The 23,226-nt window shown below is 46.9% G+C and overlaps 3 protein-coding genes and 1 long non-coding RNA gene across 7 annotated transcripts; 2 read left to right on the top strand and 2 right to left on the bottom strand.

Annotated features, from left to right (window-relative positions):
* Positions 1 to 5,081: 5,081 nt before the first annotated feature.
* LOC112899673 (F-box protein SKIP14-like) lies at positions 5,082 to 8,957 on the top strand. Its single transcript, XM_025968245.1, has 3 exons — positions 5,082 to 6,966; positions 7,727 to 8,527; positions 8,697 to 8,957. Exons 1-2 carry the CDS (start codon positions 6,091 to 6,093, stop codon positions 8,249 to 8,251), a joined length of 1,401 nt encoding a protein of 466 aa, XP_025824030.1. The 5' UTR covers positions 5,082 to 6,090; the 3' UTR covers positions 8,252 to 8,527; positions 8,697 to 8,957.
* Positions 8,958 to 10,202: 1,245 nt separating this feature from the next.
* On the bottom strand, positions 10,203 to 13,220 carry LOC112899674. 2 transcript variants are annotated; one of them, XM_025968246.1, is made up of 2 exons: positions 12,853 to 13,220; positions 10,203 to 11,245 (listed from the first exon to the last, which is right to left on the bottom strand). In XM_025968246.1, the coding sequence occupies exons 1-2, from the start codon at positions 13,079 to 13,081 to the stop codon at positions 10,287 to 10,289; spliced, it is 1,188 nt and encodes a 395-aa protein (XP_025824031.1). In that variant the 5' UTR covers positions 13,082 to 13,220; the 3' UTR covers positions 10,203 to 10,286. The 2 variants fall into 2 exon arrangements, with proteins under 2 accessions (XP_025824031.1, XP_025824032.1); XM_025968247.1 differs by having other exon boundaries at positions 12,865 to 13,220.
* An 8-nt stretch (positions 13,221 to 13,228) lies between these two features.
* LOC112899680 lies at positions 13,229 to 14,150 on the top strand. The gene is made up of 2 exons (XR_003230088.1): positions 13,229 to 13,558; positions 13,652 to 14,150. It is a non-coding gene; the product is annotated as an uncharacterized LOC112899680 (long non-coding RNA).
* A 351-nt stretch (positions 14,151 to 14,501) lies between these two features.
* On the bottom strand, positions 14,502 to 21,676 carry LOC112899672 (glucose-6-phosphate 1-dehydrogenase, cytoplasmic isoform-like). 3 transcript variants are annotated; one of them, XM_025968244.1, is made up of 16 exons: positions 21,334 to 21,676; positions 20,020 to 20,238; positions 19,550 to 19,635; positions 19,226 to 19,274; positions 18,973 to 19,153; positions 18,347 to 18,504; positions 18,196 to 18,264; positions 17,834 to 17,892; positions 17,282 to 17,318; positions 16,945 to 17,016; positions 16,530 to 16,677; positions 16,249 to 16,344; positions 15,408 to 15,478; positions 15,194 to 15,309; positions 14,957 to 15,002; positions 14,502 to 14,850 (listed from the first exon to the last, which is right to left on the bottom strand). In XM_025968244.1, exons 2-16 carry the CDS (start codon positions 20,194 to 20,196, stop codon positions 14,680 to 14,682), a joined length of 1,536 nt encoding a protein of 511 aa, XP_025824029.1. In that variant the 5' UTR covers positions 20,197 to 20,238; positions 21,334 to 21,676; the 3' UTR covers positions 14,502 to 14,679. The 3 variants fall into 3 exon arrangements, with proteins under 3 accessions (XP_025824029.1, XP_025824026.1, XP_025824027.1); XM_025968241.1 differs by having other exon boundaries at positions 20,020 to 20,224; positions 21,334 to 21,675; XM_025968242.1 differs by having other exon boundaries at positions 20,020 to 20,221; positions 21,334 to 21,675.
* Between the last annotated feature and the right edge of the window lie 1,550 nt (positions 21,677 to 23,226).

Raw genomic sequence — 23,226 nt, 5'->3', positions numbered from 1 at the left:
TATGAAACTTAAAAGAGTGAAGAATTACATCTCTCTTCTTAAACATGCAACAATACTATTTAAGATGTTGATCAATATTATCATACCTTTAGTTATTTTATATTTGTATATATCGAATTGTTATACGAATTTATAGTTACTTATCGAATCATTCTATGAATTATACCAAATTGTTGTAGCATTTGTGCGGTATGTCACCGGGTACACTCTTGTCCGACACTGAGGGGAAGATCGTGCATGAAGATCGGAAACGTAGCCTTGAAACGGCTCTGTTGGATCATAAACTTGAAATGAAGCAACTTGTGCATGAGCAAAATGTGCGGATCATTCAAGCACAAAACGAAGTTGGCATCATTAAAGCAGAGTTAGAAGGAATGAAACATGAGATGAAGCACGAGGTTATCAAGGGACAATCAACAATGCTTAACTGTGCTATGGCTGTCCTTGGGGTTGGGATTTTAGCAGCATTGTTGTTTAAATAAGCTGGTGTGTCTTGACCGTGAGGGAGAGGAACAGAAGAGGAGTCAGATGGGCCCATGTGGAAGACTACCGATTATTAGCATCTTTGTTTGCAGTCAACGTTGTTAGATTGTGCTGCGCCTTGATGTTGAGTTACTTCCACCACTGGAAGAGCTTCTACCGGTGGAAGTCGTTTTGCTTTCTCTGTCTGTTCAGATCTGAATGATGAAAAGGTGGTGACGTGGACTGAACTGTCGAGGGATTTGAATGATATGCGGCCGTGTCGAACAAAAAAAAAAGCCACGCGCCAACCTCGGACCTCCATATGCTTTTTATGTTTTATGTTCCTTGGTGTCTGTGTTTGGTTATTTGGTTTATAATAAACGTAAATAGGTCTCTTTAGTAGCAAATAATTTTTGTGTCCCTCATTAGAGGCTGAATGGATAATATTGTGAAGGTAGGGGTTGAAAAATATTATTTTTCTAGTGGGGCCCACGAAAAATAAGCATCATAAGCACCACTTAAAGGGGCTCATAAATCTCACCTTTAAACCTAGGTGTTTGGATGGAATGGGTTTATTTAGATCTTACTGAGTGAGATTATAAACCTCAAGTAACCAAACACCCTCTAAGTTTGATTATACTCCTATGCACGATCTTTGTAGCAAGAAAATCATACTAGTTGCGTAAACAGTTTCAAGTACAAACCTGATGGCATCGATTTTGTACGGCAGAACTTGACTTTTTTAAAACCAACTGTTGATTAAACAAATATAAGACCTAAATTTTTAATTAAATCGTAGAATTGTTGGTTAAAAAAACTTAGACCCTATTTGGAGACCCCTGAATTTTGGAAATCCAAAATCCAAAATTCACATAGCTTCCAAACGGTACCCAATTCAACCTAAAATTTTACAATCTTTGATTCTAGATTCTGAAAATCCAAGAAGCTGGAATCCGGTTGCTTTCAGTTGATTCTCGTTCTCCGCTCAAACCCACGCGCCGCAACTCCTCTTCTCCTACCGCCTCCTTGCTCCATCCCTGCGCCTCCTCGCCGCTCTCTGCATCTGCCACCTAGCGATCCGGTCGTCCCCGCCGACCGCCCAACGCTCCCAGGTGCCCCTCGCAGCTAGCGCTGCCGGCCCCCCCCCCATCCCCACCGCCATCGGCGTCCCCGCCTACCTGCCGCTCGGGGCCACCCCTCCCAGCGAACACGCGGCGGCGGCATCCCGGCTGCCTCGCGCAACGCGTGGATGAGGAGGCGGCGCGGGCGCCCAGCGCTCGCAGCCAGAGCTTTTAGTCGCGGTGGGAGAGGCGCGCCGCCGCGCGGTGGCCGCAGGGCCGGCCATCCCCGCTAGCGTCCGTTGGAGCGCCTGTCGTCGCCTTGTTGGCTGTCCTCTTTCCCATGTCTCCGCCCATCTATTGCATTTGGAAGGGAAATATCATCGAGATATCCAAATAGAATCCACGTCTCCAAATGCCACCACTCAGATTTTGTGCTAAATCTATATTCTCATAATCCACCTAAAATCTGGATTCTTAAAATCCACAGTCCGAGCCAAACGGGGCCTTAATGGTGCCCGCCAGGAGCATCAACTCGCGGACGCCGATGCCCGAACACGCCGATCGTATCCTGGAATAAATGAACATCGCGTTGACTGCAATGCCGGTCCGTGCAACCACACTGTAGATCTGCAACGCGCAAAATTGTCCGGGCATGAGCACGTTCGGAAGGTGGTTGTCGTTGGGTCCAAACAGAGCTCCAGCGCACCGCCTTTCCTGGTTGCCTTTGCCTGATCATTGCAGTTTGCCGGTCAGCTGGCTGGTCAGCGAACGAGGCAGCCAACGGATCAATTGGCGGACGAAAACCCCCCCAAAAGTATGCGGCTTTCTACCCGCCAGCCCCCTCTCTGGCTCTCTCCCACCACACCAGCGCGCGCGCGCGCGCGTCACTGCGTGAGGCCGTCAGCCGTCGGCGTCTCGGTCGTCGGCCGCGCACGCAACTGCGAACTGACCCAAGGACCCGGCGGTCTTCAGTTTCGTGCCGGCCAAGCCGCTGCCGTCGGCGCCTCGGCCTCACGCGGCCTCCGTGCGTCAGCGCTTACAGAGGCGCCACCCTTTTCACCCGTCCGCCGAGAGCTGGAGCGCCCGGTGCTTCGCGACGAAGGAAAAACCGGGGGAAGGAGGCGTGGCCTTTGACTCGCCGGACGCGCGCGCGCGCGGGGTCGTGCACCCAGCCAGGCGAGGCCCCGCCGAGGAAAAGCCGAGAAGCCCTCTGCTCTGCGCAAGCTGACATCCGGAAAATGCCCCGCTCGTGCAGCGCAGCGCAGCAGCAGGTGCGGGTGCCGGGCACCCAGCAGTTACACGCCCCCCCCCCCCCCCCCGCGGGGTGGACCAGACAAACCCGTGCCACCGAACCCGAAAGCGAGACCTCGCGTTCTACTTGGGTTGTGTCACGCCGCACGGCAACTACTGATACCGTGTCTCGACTACTCCGAGAGCAGCACGTTTTCGTCGACGTCATCATCTGTCTGACCGGCCTGACAACATTTTTGCTGCTGCCGTTGGAAGCTGCTGCTCTCGGTCTCTGCTCTGACCCGGTGGAGAACTGGAGATAGAGTTGGCTACCTGCAAGATCCGCTGCTTCATTCGAAGAGAGATGCCATAACCTTCTTAAAATGTTTGGAAAATAAAGGTGTACTGCAGCATACCGTGCTGGACTTCTGGAACAGCTACGCGACACGGAACGAGTTCCCGTGCACCCGGTCCATCGCCAGCCACGCTATCCTTCACCGCGATCCAGCGGACCAGCGCCGCCCACTCCGGCGTCACGCCCGCCGTCACGCCGCGGTCACGGCGGCTCCCTCCACGTGTGGGCGGCGGGGCACACGTGTAAGAGCCGCGCCCGGCAACCAGCCAACCATCCCTTCCGGCCTTCCCTCTCCTCCCGCTCGATCCATGGGACCATTGAATGCGCGCGCGTCGGGGCCTCTGCCCCGGGCCCCGGGGCGCGCTGTCTCACCGCTGTCACGTAAAAAAACCCACCCGTCGCTCCGGGCTCCGACGTTTGGCGGCCGCGCGGGCCGGGAGCTCTGGTGTCAGCGGTGGCCCACGCGTCAGCCTGCGCATCGCGTGGCAGCGTGTGGCCCCCGCGTGGCAGGGCGCGAGACCCGGCGTTATACGAGTCCGAACCGGGAGATGCGGATGGAGGGAAGGAACGGGCCGATGGCTGGTGTTCTTTTGCATAGAAGCCCCTACACTCTGATGAAAACACGCGTCTATGAGAAGAGGGGGCAAGCGATATTCACGAGGCTTAGGGAGTAATGTATTATTTCGTTCCATATAAATGAATTTCATTCTAAAATAATATTTCTCAATTTTGTAAATACCTTGGTGGTACCAACCCTAACTTTTTTACAGGTCTTCCTCCTTTGATGCCGCTAACTCACTGAGACAGTGTTTCGGTATCGTTCAATTATAACTCTAGTCACCGGTAGTCTACCGAGACCGCTATAAATATCCCGATGGTATCGCGATAGTAACCCTAGCCTTTCCACCCTTCTTTCTCCTCTTGCGCCGCCAGCTTACCAAGGCAACTATTAGGTATTCTGGTGATCCCCGCAATACTAACCCTAGCATTTCCATTCTTCTCTTCCTCTAGCGCCGCCGGCTTATCGAGGTAGGTATAAACATCTCGTGGTACTAGATAGTAAATCTATCTTCTTTGCCTATTGTTTACCTTCAGCGCCGCCGTCTAAACTTGGATTCCTTTCATTCATTCTCTACCTCCTCTACTATTGTTTCCGATAGTTGCATATAGTAGATCCATAATAAACACAGACTTTGATTAACATTATATGGTATTCGATTTAATCACACATCTATCTATTTAGGATTAATCATTGGTCCTATCTACCGGTTTTTATGGTCGGTGGTGTCACCTTGCTATCTTTTTTGCTGCACTACCGCTTGTTTGTAGATGATGTTGGGGAAATAATTCATAAATTAGAAGGGGGAATCAGATTTGGATGAATTAAGAGAAGCACAATGTACAGACTCATAGTTAATCGCTAGACTTATGTATCGTCTATAGTTGGCTGTGCTATCTCGCTATCCCTTTGTTTTGCTCGGAGAGGTGAAGAAGATGATTTGCCATTAGAAAGATGATCGGATATGGAGGAATCAAAGAAAGCATCATGCATAGCTTTATATGTAAAGGTACATTTTTCCTCTCATCCATTTTCTTCATTTTCGCATGTTTTCTAAAACTTTAAATAGACAAAATGTTCCTGACTAATCTTGAAAAAAATTACATTTGCGTGTGTGCAAAATGTCCAATTGATACGCCATTCTCACACATATGGCGTGTCTTATTATTGTGTTATTCTTTTGCGGCACGCGGGGTAGATCGGGCGATTCGAACCTTATCGGATCATTTCTTCTCGGATTCAGACTCTCCCGTGGCATCTAGAATGGCCGTGAATTTAGGATTGCCAGTATCACTGTGGAATCCAAGAGATATGCGAAACCAAGCCCACGGAGTTTTCCAAATTTCAAAACCAAGGCTCCGATCAAACCCTCGCCTCGCGCGGTCCGCCGCGAGCCCCACCCGCGCCCCAACGGCGCGAACCCTCGCAGCCGCCAGCCGCGGCCGCGGGCGGGCGGGCGAGGCGCATCAGACGGAGGGAAATCCCCACCCGAACGCAACGAGGAGGCGCGTCCGCGAGTAGAAAAACCAGATCGCGCTCGCCCAGCCGACCGCTGCCCCGGCCCTCACCAGAGCAGAGGCCGCCACACCCTCTCGTCCCCTCCCTGCCCACCTCTCTCTCCTCCGCTACCCTCGGCGCGGCGCGGAAGGAGGCCAAGGGGAAGGAAGAGGAGGAAGAGGAGGCTTCGAGATTTTCGCGGAACCCCCACGCCACCGCCCTCTCTCCACCACCACCACCGCCCCCCTCCTCCTCTTAGCCTGCGTCCCGTGTAGGGTTTCCGCTTCGCCTTCCCTTTTTCCACTCCAATCCCAGCCAGACACACCACCCGCCCCGTCCTCCCGCCGCCGCATTCGGAGCTCTGCATCTGCCTGCAGCCGAGTCGCCCAATCGCCGCCTGCCCCGCCCCGAGGAGCCTCGTGCCGGTTTGGGGATTTCGGTTTCCCACTGTTGCTGCTGGTTTGTGTTGGGGATCTGGGAGGGGTGTTTTGCTTTGGAGCGGTTGTTGTTTCTCGCGATTTGGGCGTGATTATCCGGGTCGATTGGATGTTGGTGATGTCGGGTGATTAGATTCGGGGGTTGATAGGGGGGAGGGGATTCGGTTTAGGTTTTTTTTGGGACCCCCTAGTTTCTCTGCTATTGGATTGGATTGGGATCCATGATCGAGATTGCTCGGTGAAGTTTTTGGTCCTAGGGATTGTGTTTTTTTGATCGGCCCGGACCAGGAATAGAGGGTTCTCTTTGAGGAGATCTAGGCCGCGTGTTCTATCGTCCTCTGTAGATATAATCAAAAAAGAAAAAGGAGAAAAAAGGGGAAAAAAGAGGAGAGAGAGAGAGAGAGAGAGAGAGAGAGAGAGAGAGAGAGAGAGAGAGAGAGAGAGAGAGAGAGAGAGAGAGAGGAGGCAGTGGAAGGGAGTTTGGAGGGCATGGCGCTGAATTGCTCGTCACGCTCGCTCCTGGCGACTGATGATTGTGCCGGCATGATGCATGGGTGTGGGTGCCGGTCGGAGGAGGCTTCCCCGCTGTCATCCTGTGGGGTGAATTCGCTGTGGTGGGATGACCTGGAGCTGGAGCTGGGGGAGGAGGAGGTGGTGGAGTCTGACCCCGTGGATCTCTTACCCACGGACCCCTTTGGGATGAACCTGGAGACCTCATTCACTGTGGCAATCGCCAGTTGCATCGAGGACCTCACAGTCATGTCCGGTGCTGGGCATTTTGGAAATGGCGGCGATGATGATTTATTCGCCGACCTGAGTTACTACTTGAATCAGGCTTTTGTGTTTGATCCGGAGCCGTGGATTGGTGGCTATACTGGTGGCTATACGGGTGTTTTTGAGGGCTCCTTTGGGTCTGGAGGCCTCTCTGGTAGTGGAGGCGTGGACCAATTTTCACGGTTGCCTCTTAATGCGTCCTGCTCAGAGCCTACTGGGTCCATGGAGGACCCATCTAGCTCTTGCGAGGCAACTTTAGCATACTGTGATACAGTTGATGCTGCTCCTGTCCAGGAGGGAAATGATGCACATGAAGGAATGGTGTATGTTCTGGGCTATCTTGGTTTACGTGACATCCTCTCTGTCGAGATGGTGTGCAAGTCAATGCGTTCAGCTGTTCGGAATGAACCATTCTTATGGAAATGCCTCCATATTGACACGGACTTGGGCAAGAAGCTTTCTGATGCTGATCTTCTGTGCCTCACACAAAAGTCCCTGGGTTCTTTGCAGTGCCTAAGTCTCGAGGGCTGCATGAATATCACGGATCAGGGATTGAAGGCTGTTTTAGAAAGTAATCTACAGTTGTCAAAGGTTAGTATGGTGTGGTCCTCTTGCAAACATTTCTCACTAACGTGACTGCTTCATGTCTTGCAGTTGAATAGTTTTATTTATTATACCTTACTAATGAATGCTGTTTGTATCTTACCATATTCTTGGCAGTCCAGTGTTATTATATCACTATACCATTTTATGTGATTGTGTAACTCTGTCAAGATTCTTCGTTATAGCTCAAAATCAATTGTGTTATGCTTCTGCTTGCTCTGGATACATTTTCAGTACTTACAGCTGTAAATATCCAGTTTGAATGTTAGTGATATGATGATCTTCAATGTTATTTGATTCTTATATACATGTTTGGGGCATGGCTACTGCTTTAGATATTCTCAGTTTCTCCAGCTATCTGTTTGATCTATGAGATGACTGAAATCTTAAATTTTACATGTCCTACTTTTCATTTAGCTAATTGTACTCATCTGTCCATATATTTGCCAGACCATGATCTCAAATGCAAACTAGTTAAGAGGAAACTACATACATGCTCTGTGACATACATACTGGTATCAGTTAGCTTGAGAATGTTGCATGTTTTTGCAGAAAGAGAGTACAAAGAGGAGTTAATTAATTTTGAAGCAAAGACTTCAGAAATTTTCATTGAAATGTTCATCTATGTGTAGTATTTTGGATTTGTTGCATGAGCAGTTTGGGCCAGTATGAAAAGATGTGCCACCATTTTAGGGGCAATTCACAGTTCTCTATTTACTGAGCTTCCTCTTATTTTTTTTGGTTACAGTTGGGCATTTTTGGCGCATTCCGGATAACTTACCAAGGTCTTCTTGACAATCTGAGGTCATTTAATATGGTAGCAGATACTGGTATTAAGAAACTCAGAGTTGCAAACCGCTTCACTGCATCAGAAGTGCAATATGAGGAGTTATTGTCCTTGCTGCAAATAGACAAGGGGCAGGCATTGCACAAACAGGAGCCACGGATCTTTCATGCTGATTGTTATCTACCAGATCTTCAGGGTGGATATGTTCCTGATTGTTTCATACCAGATCTTCATGATGAATATGCTCTTGATATTGAGAAATGCCCTCGTTGTCCAAATTACAAGCTTGTTTTTGATTGCCCATCAGAGGAATGCAAGAACAGGGGATCTGCTTGCCGAGGGTGTGCTGTTTGTATCAAAAGATGTATGCAGTGTGGGAGATGTGTGCATAATGAGTTTCACGAGACATTTCTTCTGGAGAACATCTGCCGGATCTGTCAGCCTATCTTTCCGCCGCATGAAGATTCACTTCCCTCTGAAAAATAGATGTTCTGTTTTATCCATCGGATGGATACAGTCCTAACATAGCATTTCTTTTGCCGATGCCTCCTTCCATGTGGGGCCATCCTGACAATATTTCTAACAAGGAAAAGAACAAAAAAGAAAGATATAGTTTGCTATCAGTGTAAGTGCAGCAGATGGTATGTTATGTTTGCTTGCAAGAAAAAGAGAAAAAAAATAAAAAATACCAGAAAACAAAAGTGAAAGGATGGATTTGCTATTAAACTCTGAGCAGTGGGTAGTGCCAAACTGACAACGGAGGTAGGTGATGCTATATTTTTCATTGAAGTATTTTTTTTGGCCTCTTTTGGAATGCAGCAATTTTGTACTAGTTCAGTCTGTATGAAACTAGGAACTAGGATACTGCTTTCTGAATCAGGGCCTCAGTTCCTGGGAGCATTTGCTTATCATGTTCTGTATCTTGTTTCAGGAATGTTTCCCTTAGGAATGTGAAGTGTTCAGGAGTGTGGAAGTATTGCGCGTAAGATTGTTCCGGTGGGCTGCTTGTTCTTGGAACTTCAGATAGAAGTTATAAATTTGCTTTCGGCAGCCCCCCAAAATAAAATCTGATGTACCTTCCTGTGTTTGTTATCTGACAAATGTAATAGTAGCCGACTGGGATGTGGAAACATGGCTCCATCTGACTTGTGTACCAGCTACATTCGAACGAATAAAATTGACTTCTAACTTAGCTGCTAGTGTCTTATCGCTCCTGTGTTTGCTCAGGCGCCTGTTCTTACTGCCAGATGCATGTTTGGAGATTGTTTCTGGTTGTTGTCTGTCGTGATCTCATATTCTCATGTGCCTCTTTTCTTTATGTGCCAGATTCATGTTTCTGGTGGTTATGCCGTTGATCTCATTCTGGCATGTTTTGAAAATGTATCCATCCTTTTTGTGCTGCTGGGCGTATCAATTGACGTCCGTTGTTGCTGAGTGCTGATGAAAGTTGAAACACAGCATGCGAAAGGCTGTGTCCCCCCTTTTGCTATATTCGTTGTCATGTTTTCATGCTACCAAGTGCTGCCTCCTGTGACCAAGTGTCCGGTCCCTTTTCTCCGGACGGAAAAGACGCTTGGTCGCTTAAACAACTTCTGCAGGAGCGCAAGAGATGTCTGTGTTCCGTTCGACATGTGGAATGGGTGCCTTTCTGGTCATGGACTCTGGACAGGAAGCGCGAGCGACGCTGGCTTCCAGAATAGAAGCTTCTTGCTACTCTAATTATAGTGGCGCACTAGAAACATGCTGAGCCAGACAGGTGCTGGCCTCTCCTGAGCACACGGCTTAAGATACACAAAACTGGCAGGAGCGCGGCATGCTGCGCTACAACCAGCAAAACGCTTTACGGAGCGCATGGTTTACCGGTCAGTTAGGGCCTTGCTTTGGAAAAGTTTTGATCTGGTCTGTCTCCTGCCCAATGGTCTTGGCCAGGTGCCGGCCACATGATCCATGGATGGTTTCCAAACAGCCTTGCTTGTCCCGCAGGCGAGGCAAGACAAGGATTCCTGAGAGTTCGGAAGTTGGAAGCAACCGGCAGGTGGATTGGATGGATAAGAGGAGTAGAGGAGCAATCCGTTTTGCCGTTTTGGACATCCAGGACGGAGGGAATGAGAATATCCAGGAAGCAAGCAACGGCTGTCCCCGTCAGATTGCTTCTCCTTCGCGTACAAGCGGAAGAAAAGGCCAACGCGAAAGCATTGCAAGTTACAATGGGCAAGGCAGGTAGTCCCTGGTGTCAGGAAACCACTTGAGAAAAGAAGAGCTGTCACATAGGAAAACCATAGAGAACTAGTACATCTGCACTTCACGTTCGGGCAATCCACCTGGCTCATTGTTTGATATATCCTTTTCAGCGAATGCAAATCTCAAATCTGACGAACACGCAAAATGATCACAAGACATACGGTGCAAGATTACACTCTTTAAACATAAAGGGATATCACGCAGAGCTTGGAGAGTCATTCATTCATGATTTAATTTAAAGAATAGTCACAATACAGTGTACAATCATCGGCAGAACCACTCATTGGAAGAATTCTACATGGCCGCCAACATCCATACACAAAAGCTTGGCTTCTGAGGCCAGCTTCCTGCTCCTAAACAGCACCAGGTTCGTGAGCCGGTGCTTGGGCTGCGGCTCGAAGGATCTTGCCTCGGCGTCCTTCCCCAGGATCACCAGCTCCCGTGCCGGCATCACGTTGCCCCACCAGAAGTCACGCAGGACCTCATGGATGAGCTCCCAGTACGCGCGGTCCCGGGGCACCCGGAACAGGCTGCTGCCGTTGGGCGTCCAGCAGTAGAGCTCCACCCAGTCCCTGTCCATGATCTCCATCAGGCCCTGCACCTGCGGCATGTAGTAGTAAGGCATGGCACGCCACGGCAGGGCGAGCTCGGGCTTGCCCTTGTTGAATGGGCACTTGACCTCCAGGATCCCGCCATCGGGTTCACATCCAAGGATTCCATCGGGTGAGGCTCCCAGCCATCCGGAGTTGGCCTCTGTGTGCACCGCGAAGCCGAGGGTACCCACAAATTTTCCTGTGATGCTTGTGTACTGCTCTATGGCTACACTTTCATGATTTGTGCCCCAGTCCATGGCAGACCTGGCCGTATCTGCCAGCTTGATGTCCACTGGTCCAAAAACTTTCTCATTCCACAGCTCTGCCCTTCTGTTGCCGGCCCAGAAACCCAAGGCTGTGCTGAAGGTGCTTGTGGTGAGCTTGTCCTTGCGGAGAGCAAACCATTCCTCTGACCGTTGTGCCACGTCAGAAGAGGTGAGCTGGGACGACACCATGAGAGCTGAAGATGGCTGCAGGGTTAGCGGTGATGACCTGCTATAGATTTTCAATGATGAACCTGAGCAGCTTCGTGGAATATAGCCTTCAAAGTTTCGTCTTGATGGCGAGAATGTAGATGGAGTTAAACGCGCGCAAGGAGTTGAAGAGGCTGTTGGGATTTGCAGGAATGTCCTAAACAAACCAGGAACTGTTCAATGGTTAGGGATCATGTGAGATGATGATGTATGTAGTATCTAAACAAAGGTGAGAAGTTAATCTGGGAAAGCATGTAGGAAGCACTCAACAAGAACGGTTAACCACAAAACATGCAGTACATGACATGGTATGCTTCATTTATATGAACTCGCTTCACTTCTTGAATGAAGCATGGTAGAATCTTGCAAGAAAGGGTTTATACCTTACCCAATTTCAGCAAGAAGACGTTGCTTGGGACAAGTGAAGATTTGGGCAAGAAAGCTAACTATAGAGATCCCAGACTCTCAAGCAATGGTGTCAACTACAAAGAAGCAAGCTCCAGAAAGTCAACAGCGACAGCGTGCAATATCTATGATCTCCCAACCAATGTAAATTGCTATGATGTCCCAACCAGATAGGAAAGTTGGCATTACAAGTAACAGGGAACTATTTTTCCTGCCTCAAATTTTCTGTATGTGTATCTAAGCATTTTCAAGTTCAAGGTGTGTTGCATTCATCAGGCAATTCATTCTAGTTCCAGTTTCAGACGAACCATCATCAATACTATTTTGTTCCATGTATTTATATGCAATTCAGACGAAAATGAAACAAAAAAAAAAAACCTAATGCAAGAACATATGGCTGCGGTGATTCAGTCCACATTCAATTCATCACTCTCCTCAAACCAGAGGTTCATAGTTACTATATTTACTCCTACAAAGCTAAAGCGAAATCACATAATTGAATAAAGGTTAAGTGTCGATAAGTCTATTTCCAGAATTGATGGCAGCTACAAATTACAAAAACAATATGAACAACTAGTTGCAGGGGGTTAATGAAAGCAAGCAAGACTGCAAACAGACCAGCATAAAAAATATGAAGCACATAGACGAGTTGAATTCAATTCGTGCACTAGTAGTCAGCACTCAACACTACATTACATAGAGGGTATAATTATGAATTCAGGGATCTTAAAAACCATCTGATTCTCCCATCTTTCTCCATCTCTTCATTTTTACCATTTAAAACACTCTAAAATTAATGCCACGAGACCCTAATTAAGTAATTTCACAGTTTGCTTGACAGAATGCTAGCTGCTTACTGTCATTTTGTGCCGCAAAAAGATAACTACAGTCCTAAACCCCCCAGTATCTCACCCAGGGCCGGTCCTGTAGTTGTGGCAGCCAGGGCGACCGCCCAGGGCCCCCAAAACTTTGGGGCCCTGTTCCATTTATGTGTTTCTCGAAGCCTCTGTTTCGTTCTAGTACAATTGTTTTAGTTTAGTTCCCTATCGCTTACTAATACTGTTCAGCAATTGGATCAGCACAAATTAACAGTTCATGTTTTCATATATAAGCTAAAAGCCTGCTCATATTTGAATTAAAGAAATAGAAGTGTCTTCAGGCCTCCATTTCTGCTTCACCCCGGGCCACCAAACTATCAGGGCCGACCCTCACCAAGCCTGAAAATACATTGAACTACACATGCAAACAATCCAACGACGCTACCACTGGCTAAGTACCAAATTATACTCCGATGCACAAACTAGGCAGCTCCAAAGGTAAGCACGGGCATTAAGAGCAGTAAGCTTATCCGAACAAAGCGGAAGCCTAAACGCACCAGTTCTAGTACCTGATGCAGCGGCGCGACAGGCAGGGGCCAACGTGGACACGGCCGAGCGCCGCACGGGCCTCCGGACGGCCGCCGCCGCGGTCTGCGCGCGGAGGCCCGCGGCCAGGGGCGGCAGGCGCCGCTGCGGCACGCGGTCGAACACATGGCGGGCGTCCAGCAGCGTGGCGCGGCGGCTCGAGTAGCAGTGCGGAGGTGGTGAGCTCACCGCCGCCCTCATGCTGCGCGCCCCGTGGCTTCGCAAATAGGGCGCCGGCGATTTCGGGCTCGGCGCGGCGGCGAGCCCCTTCGGCTAGCCGGCGGCGACTAGCTAGAGGGACGGGGAGAGAGTGCGGAGCCGAGCCCGCGAGATATTTGGGTTGGGCCCGTTCCGTTCCAGCAGCAAAAGGTTCCCAAATCTTCCCCTCGACAGCTGACCATCCGTTAGAAATCGGACGGTTCAGATGCTCCGATGCGGTCCATACGACCCCAAGCCGCTCGTCTCCCGGCTAATTAATCACCGTTGCAAGCTACTCTACTTCTTTTCTCCTTCTAAATTATTTAGATAAAATATCATTTTAACTCATTTTACCAACATTTTGGATCGACCTAATGATCAAAGACAGAGGGGCCCAAAACCCCGTCGACGCGGCAGCAGCGAGCCAGCGAGGAATCCGTGGAGAGCGGCGGCGGCAACGTCCGGAGGACGCCGACGACCGTAAGACATCTCGCCGCTCGTGCGGAGTTTTTGTGTCTCGAAGACTTGAAGTATTCAGCGACCCCCTTTTGATCGGTTTTGCATTCGCCGCAGATTGCCCCGGGACGCAGTCTGAGGCCGCGGGGAAGGCGGAGGCGTGCGCGGGGCGCCCCAACCAGCAGGTCTGCAGCAAGGGACGGTGCCGAGAAGATGTGCAATGAAGTGGGGTCCCTTTCCTTTGGAAGGTGCCCATGGATCCCCAGCTCGGCAAGGCAGTGGAGGAAGGGAGGTCATGTTTCACTGATCGGAACTGCAGCGCAAGTGCTCTTGCTCTGAAACAGATAATGGAAACGCTGGGCACTCCACAGCAAGAAGATAGCGTGACGCCAGTGCCGTGTGCTCCACTGTATATTACTACTACTTGCTAAGTGTTTTCGCGGGAATATTAGCTTAGGATAAACTTCTATCATTGTTTGCAAAATTGGCCAAAATTCTGTAGGGCTCTGTTTTGATTCCGTGAAAAGCTGTAGACTGTAGTAGCTGAGAGATGCTACTTTAAATCGGAATCCTCCGTGCAAGCTTAATGTTGCACCGGTGAAAGTTTGTGTTGAAATTAGCTTCTGCTAGTCGGCTTCTCCTTTTTCAGCTGTTTATTACGTACCAACGTTTTATCTGCCACGCCTACCTTACAACTGAGCAATGCTAATGATTAGTTGACAGTGCAAAGACGCTGATCGAGCCTATGCATTGGGCCCCACAAATTCCACCTGTCAGAATTCTCAGACGTTTTCCTATTTGCATCTCAATTCTCAGACGGTCGATATGAATTCTCAGGCATATTTCTATCTGCATCTGTTAGCCTATCTTGCAGCCAGCAGGTGTCGGGATATTGCAATTCCAACATTGTTATCAGCCCCATCAGCATTGCAGGTGTAAACAGCATTCCATCACTGCGCATTGCATATTGATTGAAACATGCATTTTTATTTCATATCGGAGTTGGAATATTCAGCACAACATTATTACAATGCCGTGGTTGGCGGTACAGTGAAAACTGGGTGATATATATATGCGTTGCTTTATTGTAGGGCACTCTTCCTAGATACACAATTCCTATGAGGCCATGGAAACAGGCCTCTCTTCTATGCAAGGGTGGGTGGTATCCATATGTAACCGTGGGTCTGGACATAACCAACTCTCGCGCTCAATTCATCGGCTTCCTTGGGGCCTCGACTTCCAGGTTGATATGGAACGGCCTTCAGCTTGCCGTCGTCAATGTCATGCAGCAAAGGAGTGAAGATCTGCCAAGCAGCCTGAGAACCAACGGGTATTGTGTTAAGAGTGACAGGAATCAGAAGAGTCCCTGAAGAGAAAACTCCCCGTAACTGTAAGGACACGAATATGCAGGGTGGCACAAACCTTTAGCTCATCTCTGCGAACAAAGTGCTGTTGGTCTCCTCGTATTCTGCAGAATAATGGATATCGATCAGACGATCAATGCAATAAAGAGAAGCGTCACTTTGCATAGAAAGCTTTGCAAGGTTGTATGAGCATAAGACATCATGTATACAGAGTTATATGCAGTTCCTGGATGGGAAGAGAGAATTTCTTTGTAAAGAAGAGAGATATATGCTAGAATAAAAGGATGACACATACGTATCCAAGATGAGGCGTTCATATGCCTCAGGAATTTTGACATTTTGGTAGCGCATCCCATATGAAAGATCAAGCTCACTCTGTTCTGTAGCCATTTCTAACCCAGGCTTCTTAACCTGCAGTGATTCAATGTTCAAAGATTATATTACAAATTCTGTTGCACATTCAAATCTTATCAAATTTTTATTTTCTCCAAGATAATATCAGAACTTACAGTTAGTTTCACGTACATGGCTTCTGATGGCTGGAGGCGTATAACAAACTCATTTCTTCCTTGCTTCTTACCTTCACCAGGTTATATTAATATTCAGTTCAACTATAAGATCTCTAATTCTGAGTTAGACATAACAGAACGGCATATCAAACCAAATAAGATACTCGTTGCAAAAGCATCAACTAGAGAGGCATTCCAAGAAGCTATAAGCTGAGAAAGATCATTATCCTCAGTATTGTTTTGGTGTTCAATGAGGTTCCTCCATCCACCCTACTATTCAAATTCGCATGCTGAACTCAGATCGAGTTAATTTTTTGAAAAACACCAGCTTGAGTTAATTTAACTACGTACGCATTTTATCTATATGATAGCTAATGTAGACAAACTTCAGTGAATACTGAAAAGGCAATCCACGCCTTCTGCACATTGTATTTTATCAACGCCTTCTGCACATTGTATTTTATTCAACCTAAAGTGAGTACTATCCTTGTTTCCCAATGTCAATGCATGGATCTGTCCTACCTGTTCAGCACTATCAACAAACCTTTACCCAATCCTGTGGTAGTTTCAGATCTCATGGTCAACTCATGAAAGACCATCTAGCTTTCTACTGTCTAGTTATGTAAAGGAACTCTTCTCCATTTTTATACTACAAATATAAAAATCTACTCCCTCTGCTTTAAATTATATGACGTTTAGGACAAGCAAATTACTTCATTTGTAACTAATTTGATTGTCCTAAACGTCATATATTCAAGAATGGAGGTTATACTTGATTAGGTAGTAGCCACTGTAAGCTATGAATTAACTACACCGTGAACATTAACTTCTATACACATACATTTAAAAATGTCACCAGGAACATCCTTGAATTGCACCCGAACTTCTGCTTTCCTTGAGTTTAATGCTTTACCAGCTTTAAGAATGAAAGGAACACCTGCATATATGAATATTAGAGGGCTGATACTTGAAGTAAGGATACTACGATAGAGAAAAAGACATGCTGAACTAAAGAAGAAAAAGAGAGAGCAAGTATTTCAATTCCTTTTTTCTCTCGAATACCAGTTATAGCCTTTTCAACTCTAATGTGTAAAGAAGTTGTTATGTGGGTGGAAGAGATACCTTCCCATCTTTCGTTGTGTACCCGAAGAACAACAGATGCAAAAGTTGGGGTATTAGAATCATCTGGCACTGTAGGGTCATCCTTGTAGCCATCGTATTGTCCAAGGACTACCTCTTCAGGATTAATAGGGTTCACAGATTGCAGAACCTGACATAGACAAGAAACTGTTTTTTCTAAGCACTAACCAAACAGCAAAACCATAAGATGCACTCTACTACATTTCTTTTTGGAACACGCGAGCTGCACAATATTTCATTAAGAGGAAGAAAAAAAAAGTTGTAAGGGCAGTCAGGGCCTGTAACCTAACCAGATTTTTCATTCTGCTACATTTCAGAGAGAAAATCAAACCACAGCAAGAGAACTGGTAGAGCTACAATATAGTGATAACATGAAGAGAGTAAAGAGATATTGGACCTTGACTTTCTCATCTCTGATGTGCTCAGGCTTAAGGGAGACAGGCTTTTCCATTGCAACCAAACAGAAAACCTGCAGAAAGTAATAAAAATTTATAACTGATAGTGTTAACTCCTAAATACAATCATATAGTACTACTCTTCAAGAAATTCTATCATGAGCTACGTAAACCATATATGCAAGTATTCTGAATGGCAAGCAGAAAAAATGGTATGGAAAAAAGAGCCCCTTATTGTCCAGTCCCTAAAATACTAGAACTTTAAAAGCTGGACTCAATTATGAAAACAATTACAGAATCATATCATATGAATGCTCAAAACATCTTATTTATGTTTACCTGCAATAAATGGTTCTGAATGATATCACGAATGATTCTGTAGCAACAGAAGCAGAGTCAGATATTTATAGAGCAAAAAGAAAAATATGAAGGAATGCAGAGAAAAAACACGAAAATGTTTAAGCAATGTGACAGAGACAGGCAGTATCGTCCAGTAGTCATCAACTCATTATCCTTAACTCATCTGTTCACCTATTGCAGGAGAGTGACATAAACCTTTTTTGCAATTCCATATCAAAGGACAAAGGGAAGCATGCTCTTTCAGCTCCCGTATTGTATTTTTCTTCCCTGGATTTTACAAGTTTAAGCAACAACGGAAAACATGCATTTTCCACAGTTTCTAATAACAAATACATCTATTCATTAATAAGGACCAACCAGCACCCAAAATATTTCTAAAATTTCTCATCATTGCCATGCATAATATGCATGTTTCATGGAGATTTATATGTCTGCTTCTAAGAGCATGGTCTTAGATCAGAAAACTTCATAAAATGCTATTGAAATACACTGAATTAGTGTTTGCAAGGAGAAAACTATGCTTGAACATACCCATATTGATCAAAATATCCTCCACGCCCTTCAGTCCCAAAGTCCTCCCTGAATACAATCTGCAGGGTTGGATTAATTAGCATGACATGTTGTTGATACAATAAGTTTAAACTATTAGGGAAAAACATCTATGCTTTCAGTATCTTAGGTTCAATTCGGTCCCTTTCAAACCTTAGTAAATTGTAGCAGCAAAATACGACAGCTTTTGACTATAGCCACAAAAAGGTCAAGTAAAACAATTTACGAAACAAACTACAAAAGTGCCTTGTTGAATGATAAAGGAACCGCATTTATGGTACAAGGAACTCATACCAGCAAAACAAAGTTGCCAACTGCTAGCTACTGACTACAAATCAGCTTACCTGTATATTATCAATATTATCACGGTTCCAAAGAGGCAAGAACAAGCGGTTGGCAAAACGAAGGACAAGCTGTAACATGTGATCGGTTTTAAAATAGTTAGACAAGTGTTGGTGAAATGGAAAGTAAGTCAAGCAAAGTTACAGCCATTACCAAGTTTTGGACCAACTCTTTTCCCAGGTAGTGGTCTATTCTGTATAGTTGGTGTTCCTCGAATAGCTCCCCAAGTTGGGCACTTAATTCTTCTGCAGAATCCAAGTCCTTTCCAAAGGGCTTCTCAACAATGACTCTAGTCCATCCAGGGTGAGAAGCTGCACGCACACCAGTAATGTCAAGCCCAAACTCTGACAGATGTAGTAGTGCAATTTAGCACGGTGGCATGGTGCTCGATTTTTCAAATCTATATACTAATACTGAGAGAACCAATATTGGATTTATTGATAAACAGCATGGATGTCTTTTGTATCCCTTCCAAACAAATTCATATTTGACAGGTTGTTTATTTTCTCTTAGATCCCAATGGAAGCACTACATAAAGAAAGAAATGAACTGCAGGTAGGAACCAAAGCATAAAATAATTATGCTCTTATTACTACTGAAAAAAAATCCCAAAGTTTGAAGAACAATGTAAAAGTTTATGGCGCTCTAAGAAAACAGATCTTGATGAAGCTGAAGCTTTCACTAACTTGGCCATGCTTGTTTGTTATTAGACAAATGAAGTGCAACAGCTTATCAAAATTCTTAAAAAAACAACTCATAGAATACGAAATAAACCTTACATGGATTCATGCAGTATGTTCTGATCATTTTGCACACTGAAGGGTAGACAGATGGAGGCAATGCCAAATAAAAGAGCCTGCGATAGCTTTCTGATTTGCTTGACGCCTCATACTCTGATATTGCCTTGTTCAATTTCCCAAATCCATCCCCATTGTCATAAGAACCACTGACATATTTTATCTGAGACACAAAATTACCATAATGATGTCTGTGACACATAATTAATTCAGTGTGGTTATAATAACAACTTACCAATTGCAAAAATTCTGAAAGATCTTCTTCCGGGGCTCCTTTGAGATACCTGTATAAAAAGAACACCTGTGACTGGAGTTCAAAGAGTAAAGGCGCACGCCTTTTCATATTTCAATTCCTCGCAGCTGCTGAACATCTAGTGATATATACAGTGCATTTCAGATCAAAGCAATATTTATTTTGAGGTTACACATGTCTAAATGCAGCAGAATGGAAACATACAAGTTTTTATGTCTTGGTATGGAAAACAGGGAAACTCTTTGCACAATAAAACAGCTGTGTTATGCAACCTAAGAACTAGCTCCAGCCATCTGAAAATCTTACCCACGAATGCGTACTCTTAGCCCATCATCAGAAAGATTTGATCTAGCATAACCAAATATATGCACTTCACCAGACTGTATAAAACCCTGTAACATATGAATATTAACTTCAATAAATATATTAATGAACTTGATAATTAGTGTCAACCACAGAACTGGGCATATTCTTAAAATCAGGAACTACAAAGATGTCACGCGTCTGTAAAGACTAAATCTATATCTTTATGAATGGACTATAGCATGTGTTGAAGCATGATCTGTTTTAGCCACCAGTCCTTCAAATTGTCATCTACACTGTCAGATCTTGAACAGGAGAAAGATATAATTGTGCGTGCTTGTAATTCTGATATGGTCATCCCGAGAAAGTGAGTATTGATTACTTGCTATGAAATGGCTCAACTGAATGTGCATTACAGCTTAAGTTTATCTAAATTGTACAAGAAATGATTAGTACTAAGTGCAGTCAGATACCTGATCGAAAAGGTGGTAGAGTGCTGGGAAGGTTTTCTTCTTGGCAAGGTCACCAGAAGCCCCTAGTACAACAATAGAGAGACACCCTTGTTCTGAAGGAAGGTCTACGTCTCTAGATAAAGAATTAAAGCTGTTCCGCCTTGATGATGGTGAAGATCCAGCTGATCCTCCTGACATGATAAACAGGACGAGCCTCTTCTACCTGCTACAATGATACACCTAACCAAATGAGACGATATGATAGATGTCACCATAAGTATTTTCATACTGCTAATGAAATATCTAACAACAAACAAAATAAGCTAGCAGGGCACATGAATAACTTCTGTAGTTAAATTGTTACATGCAAATGCAATGCCATATCTTTTGTGCTAGAAATAGCTTGTCAACTACTGCAATCTCAGAACTGGATAAAAAAACTGGGCAGGATCAGTTACAAGATCGCACTCCTTTTCACTCCATTTAATGGAATTAGATCTAATGGCATATGATTCATGCTTTTTAGGACAAAGCACATCAGATTATTGTATCATCGCAGAAGGTAGTCAGCTTATTGTATCCTCGAAAAGCATTTCAACTTATTCCTCTAGCTGCAGAGATCACTAAAAGCACCATATCTAAAGGTAAACATAGCAGCATCCACTTAAACCCCAGAGGTCAACTCTAATCTAATCTAAATTAGCAGTACAAGTCGTCACTCTTTGAGGCGAGTTTATACTTGCTAAACCCACTTAAGGTAAGAAATGCACACGAAGCACACACTTGTGGTCCAGCCTGATTGTAGGAGTAGAAATTAAAATTGCAGCATCCCAATTTTATACGCCAAAACCTCCGCTAATTCGCAATTCGTGGCTGCAGCAGAAACGAACCACCTCCTGCCACAAGAAAAACAGAGCGACAGAACAATCGGAGGCGCGCACACGAATCCCACGAGTAGAGAAAATCGCTAAAACCCAAACAAACCCGCTTGACAGAATACCCCTCACCGAAGTGAGGGAAAGGAAAAAAAGATCTGCAACTCTGGCAGCTCAAGATCCGCGGCGAGCAGAGCCGCCGCCGCCGCCGCGTAACCGTTAGCGATTGAGGAAAAGAATCTGGAGCGACATACAAGCAGGCGCGCCGAACGCGACCCCACAAACCCCCGGAGAGGAAAAATTCTACACCGTAAACTCTGCCGGCAGCAGAAGCTGACGAACCGAGATACCTCGGACTCGCCGAAGCAGGCAAAGACGCGGGTTTTCGTTTTCGCGGCGAGGAAAAGGAGGCAAGGAGGAGCAGGCGGCGGGTGTGGAGACAGAGGGAGAGATCACTGACCAGCGGCGAGATTTCCGGGGTGGGAGCGAGCGCCGAGCGGAGCGGAGCGGGTGGGAGGGAGGCGCTCTGTCGCCGCTTCGGTTGGTCTCCCTCGGCGGCCGCCCGTTTTTATACCGCGACGGCGGCGGCCTCCCCCCGCTGGCTGCAATGCAATCCGTCTGTCGCCTGGCTTCGTTTCCTCTTTTACCTGCCACCTACCTGCCTTTTCCCGGCTCACCTGCGCGCGACCGCGAGCCGGCGTGCCCTGTGCCACCAACCCCGATTCCTCCGCTTCCGCCGGAGCCGGTGACCTGGCGCGGAAACTGGTAACGGTAGACGAAGTTAATGGCGGGGGCGTTTACGTGCTGGCCCCTGTTAATTGCTGGATTTCTCTTGTGCTACCGATCGGTGCTCATGGCAGCGACGCGCAGGATACACATGCAAACAATCTGATGTATTTAGACCCCGTTTAGCATAGTTCAGTTTTTTCTAAAATAACTTTTGAAGAAGCTTTTCTGGTGAAGCAGCTTCTTTGATGAGCTGAAACTGTTTTTAAAATTATTTAGCAAAATATGGGTCTGCAGAGAAGTCAGGTGAAGATACGATTGCCGGCTCCTCCTCTCCAGTATAAACTGAAAACAGCATCATCAGGTGCTTCGTGGACGAAACTACTGGTACAAATACATGTTTGGCACAACTTCGGGTGAAACTCTCCGTGAAGCCATAAAAAACTATGCCAAAGAGGATCTTACCTTTGACGTGATGGGTGGGAGAATAATTTGACAATAAGCGCGTGGGCGTCCTCCTGATCTTCCATGTGGACTTCCGCCGATACCGTGGTTTTTGAGCGGATCGGCCGGGGCGTGTCGACGGCGTTGACGATGCTGTTTGCACGTGCCAGGAAAGACGAGCCGTCGTCTCAGCACGCGCTGCAGCTCGAGTAGCAACGGATTCTGTTTCCGTGTGATTCGATATGTTTCACTGGTTCGTCAGAAAATCCAACGTTTATTAGGAGCAACCTCGCATCCATATAAAGAAATGTCTCTGCTAGCCTAGCTTTGCTGGCTCGACAGCAACGAAGCGTAGCTGACTAGTAGCTGTGACATGTGAGCGAGTCACTCTTACCTTGTATCGTCTGATGATCAGATCAGAGCACGGTCGTCCCGAGAAGAAAACCCCTGATCAGAGCACGCGATAATCGCCTCGAGGAACCTCGTAGTTGTCCTCCTGCCAGCCATGCCATGCCTTCTCGTCCCAGCAGCTCCGTCTTCCCCTCTCTGCTTTTTTTTCCCTCCCTTCCAGCTCACAGATCTCCGTGCGGCTCAGATCTGTGTCGACTGTTGCCTTCTCGCCCATGGGTCCTCCGTCCTCGGCCGATCCATGTGGCGCGCTGCCGCGAGAACATGCGGCGCGGTACGGCCGCCATTGAAGGAGGCGGCCTCCGAGTCCGAGTCCGCCTGGCTCCTCCAGAGGTGGATTTCATTTCTTCCCCGGCGAGCCGGATTATCAGACCACGGGCCCCCCCGACGCTGACGGAATATGACGTTGCAGCTGCATCGCGTCGCGTCCGTGCACGTACACGTGCCTCGTCGTGGCGTGCTGGCCTGATTCGCCATGCCGCTCCCCGTAGGCCGCGTAACCCCATCGCCGTCGCCGTCGGTGCGTGGTTTCCTGGTGGTGGTTCTCCTCTCGCCGTCCGCATGGTGCAGACGTGCAGTGCTCAGAAGGAAAACGAACGGCCCCCGCCGCGGCTTTCTGGTAGTACTAGATGACAAGCGCGCGTGGGTCACGTGCGCGCCGCGGCCAGCTCGTCCTCGTCCTCTCTCCGGCCCGGCGTGCTACGTGCTCCTCGATCCACCACGCAACGAAGCAACGACCGGATCTGCGAATCCGCATGTGCCTTCGGCTCGTGAG

The sequence above is a fragment of the Panicum hallii genome, chromosome 7 (assembly GCF_002211085.1).
Source record: "Panicum hallii strain FIL2 chromosome 7, PHallii_v3.1, whole genome shotgun sequence".
NCBI classification, from domain to species: domain Eukaryota; kingdom Viridiplantae; phylum Streptophyta; class Magnoliopsida; order Poales; family Poaceae; genus Panicum; species Panicum hallii.
The sequence above is the reverse complement of the archived record's forward strand: the minus strand, read 5'-3'. Positions and strand labels throughout refer to the sequence as shown.

Bases quoted from the DNA above. Each gene is read 5' to 3' on its own strand.
- LOC112899673 (XM_025968245.1), top strand. From the start codon at position 6,091: ATGGCGCTGAATTGCTCGTCACGCTCGCTCCTGGCGACTGATGATTGT. The intron at 6,967-7,726 runs GTTAGTATGGTG...TTTTGGTTACAG, and splicing joins GTAATCTACAGTTGTCAAAG to TTGGGCATTTTTGGCGCATT.
- LOC112899674 (XM_025968246.1), bottom strand. From the start codon at position 13,081: ATGAGGGCGGCGGTGAGCTCACCACCTCCGCACTGCTACTCGAGCCGC. The intron at 11,246-12,852 runs GTGCGTTTAGGC...ACCATTGAACAG, and splicing joins TGCATCAGGTACTAGAACTG to TTCCTGGTTTGTTTAGGACA.
- LOC112899672 (XM_025968244.1), bottom strand. From the start codon at position 20,196: ATGTCAGGAGGATCAGCTGGATCTTCACCATCATCAAGGCGGAACAGC. The intron at 17,017-17,281 runs GTAAACATAAAT...TACTTTCTGCAG, and splicing joins TTCAGAACCATTTATTGCAG to GTTTTCTGTTTGGTTGCAAT. The intron at 15,310-15,407 runs GTAAGTTCTGAT...GAATCACTGCAG, and splicing joins CCATGTACGTGAAACTAACT to GTTAAGAAGCCTGGGTTAGA.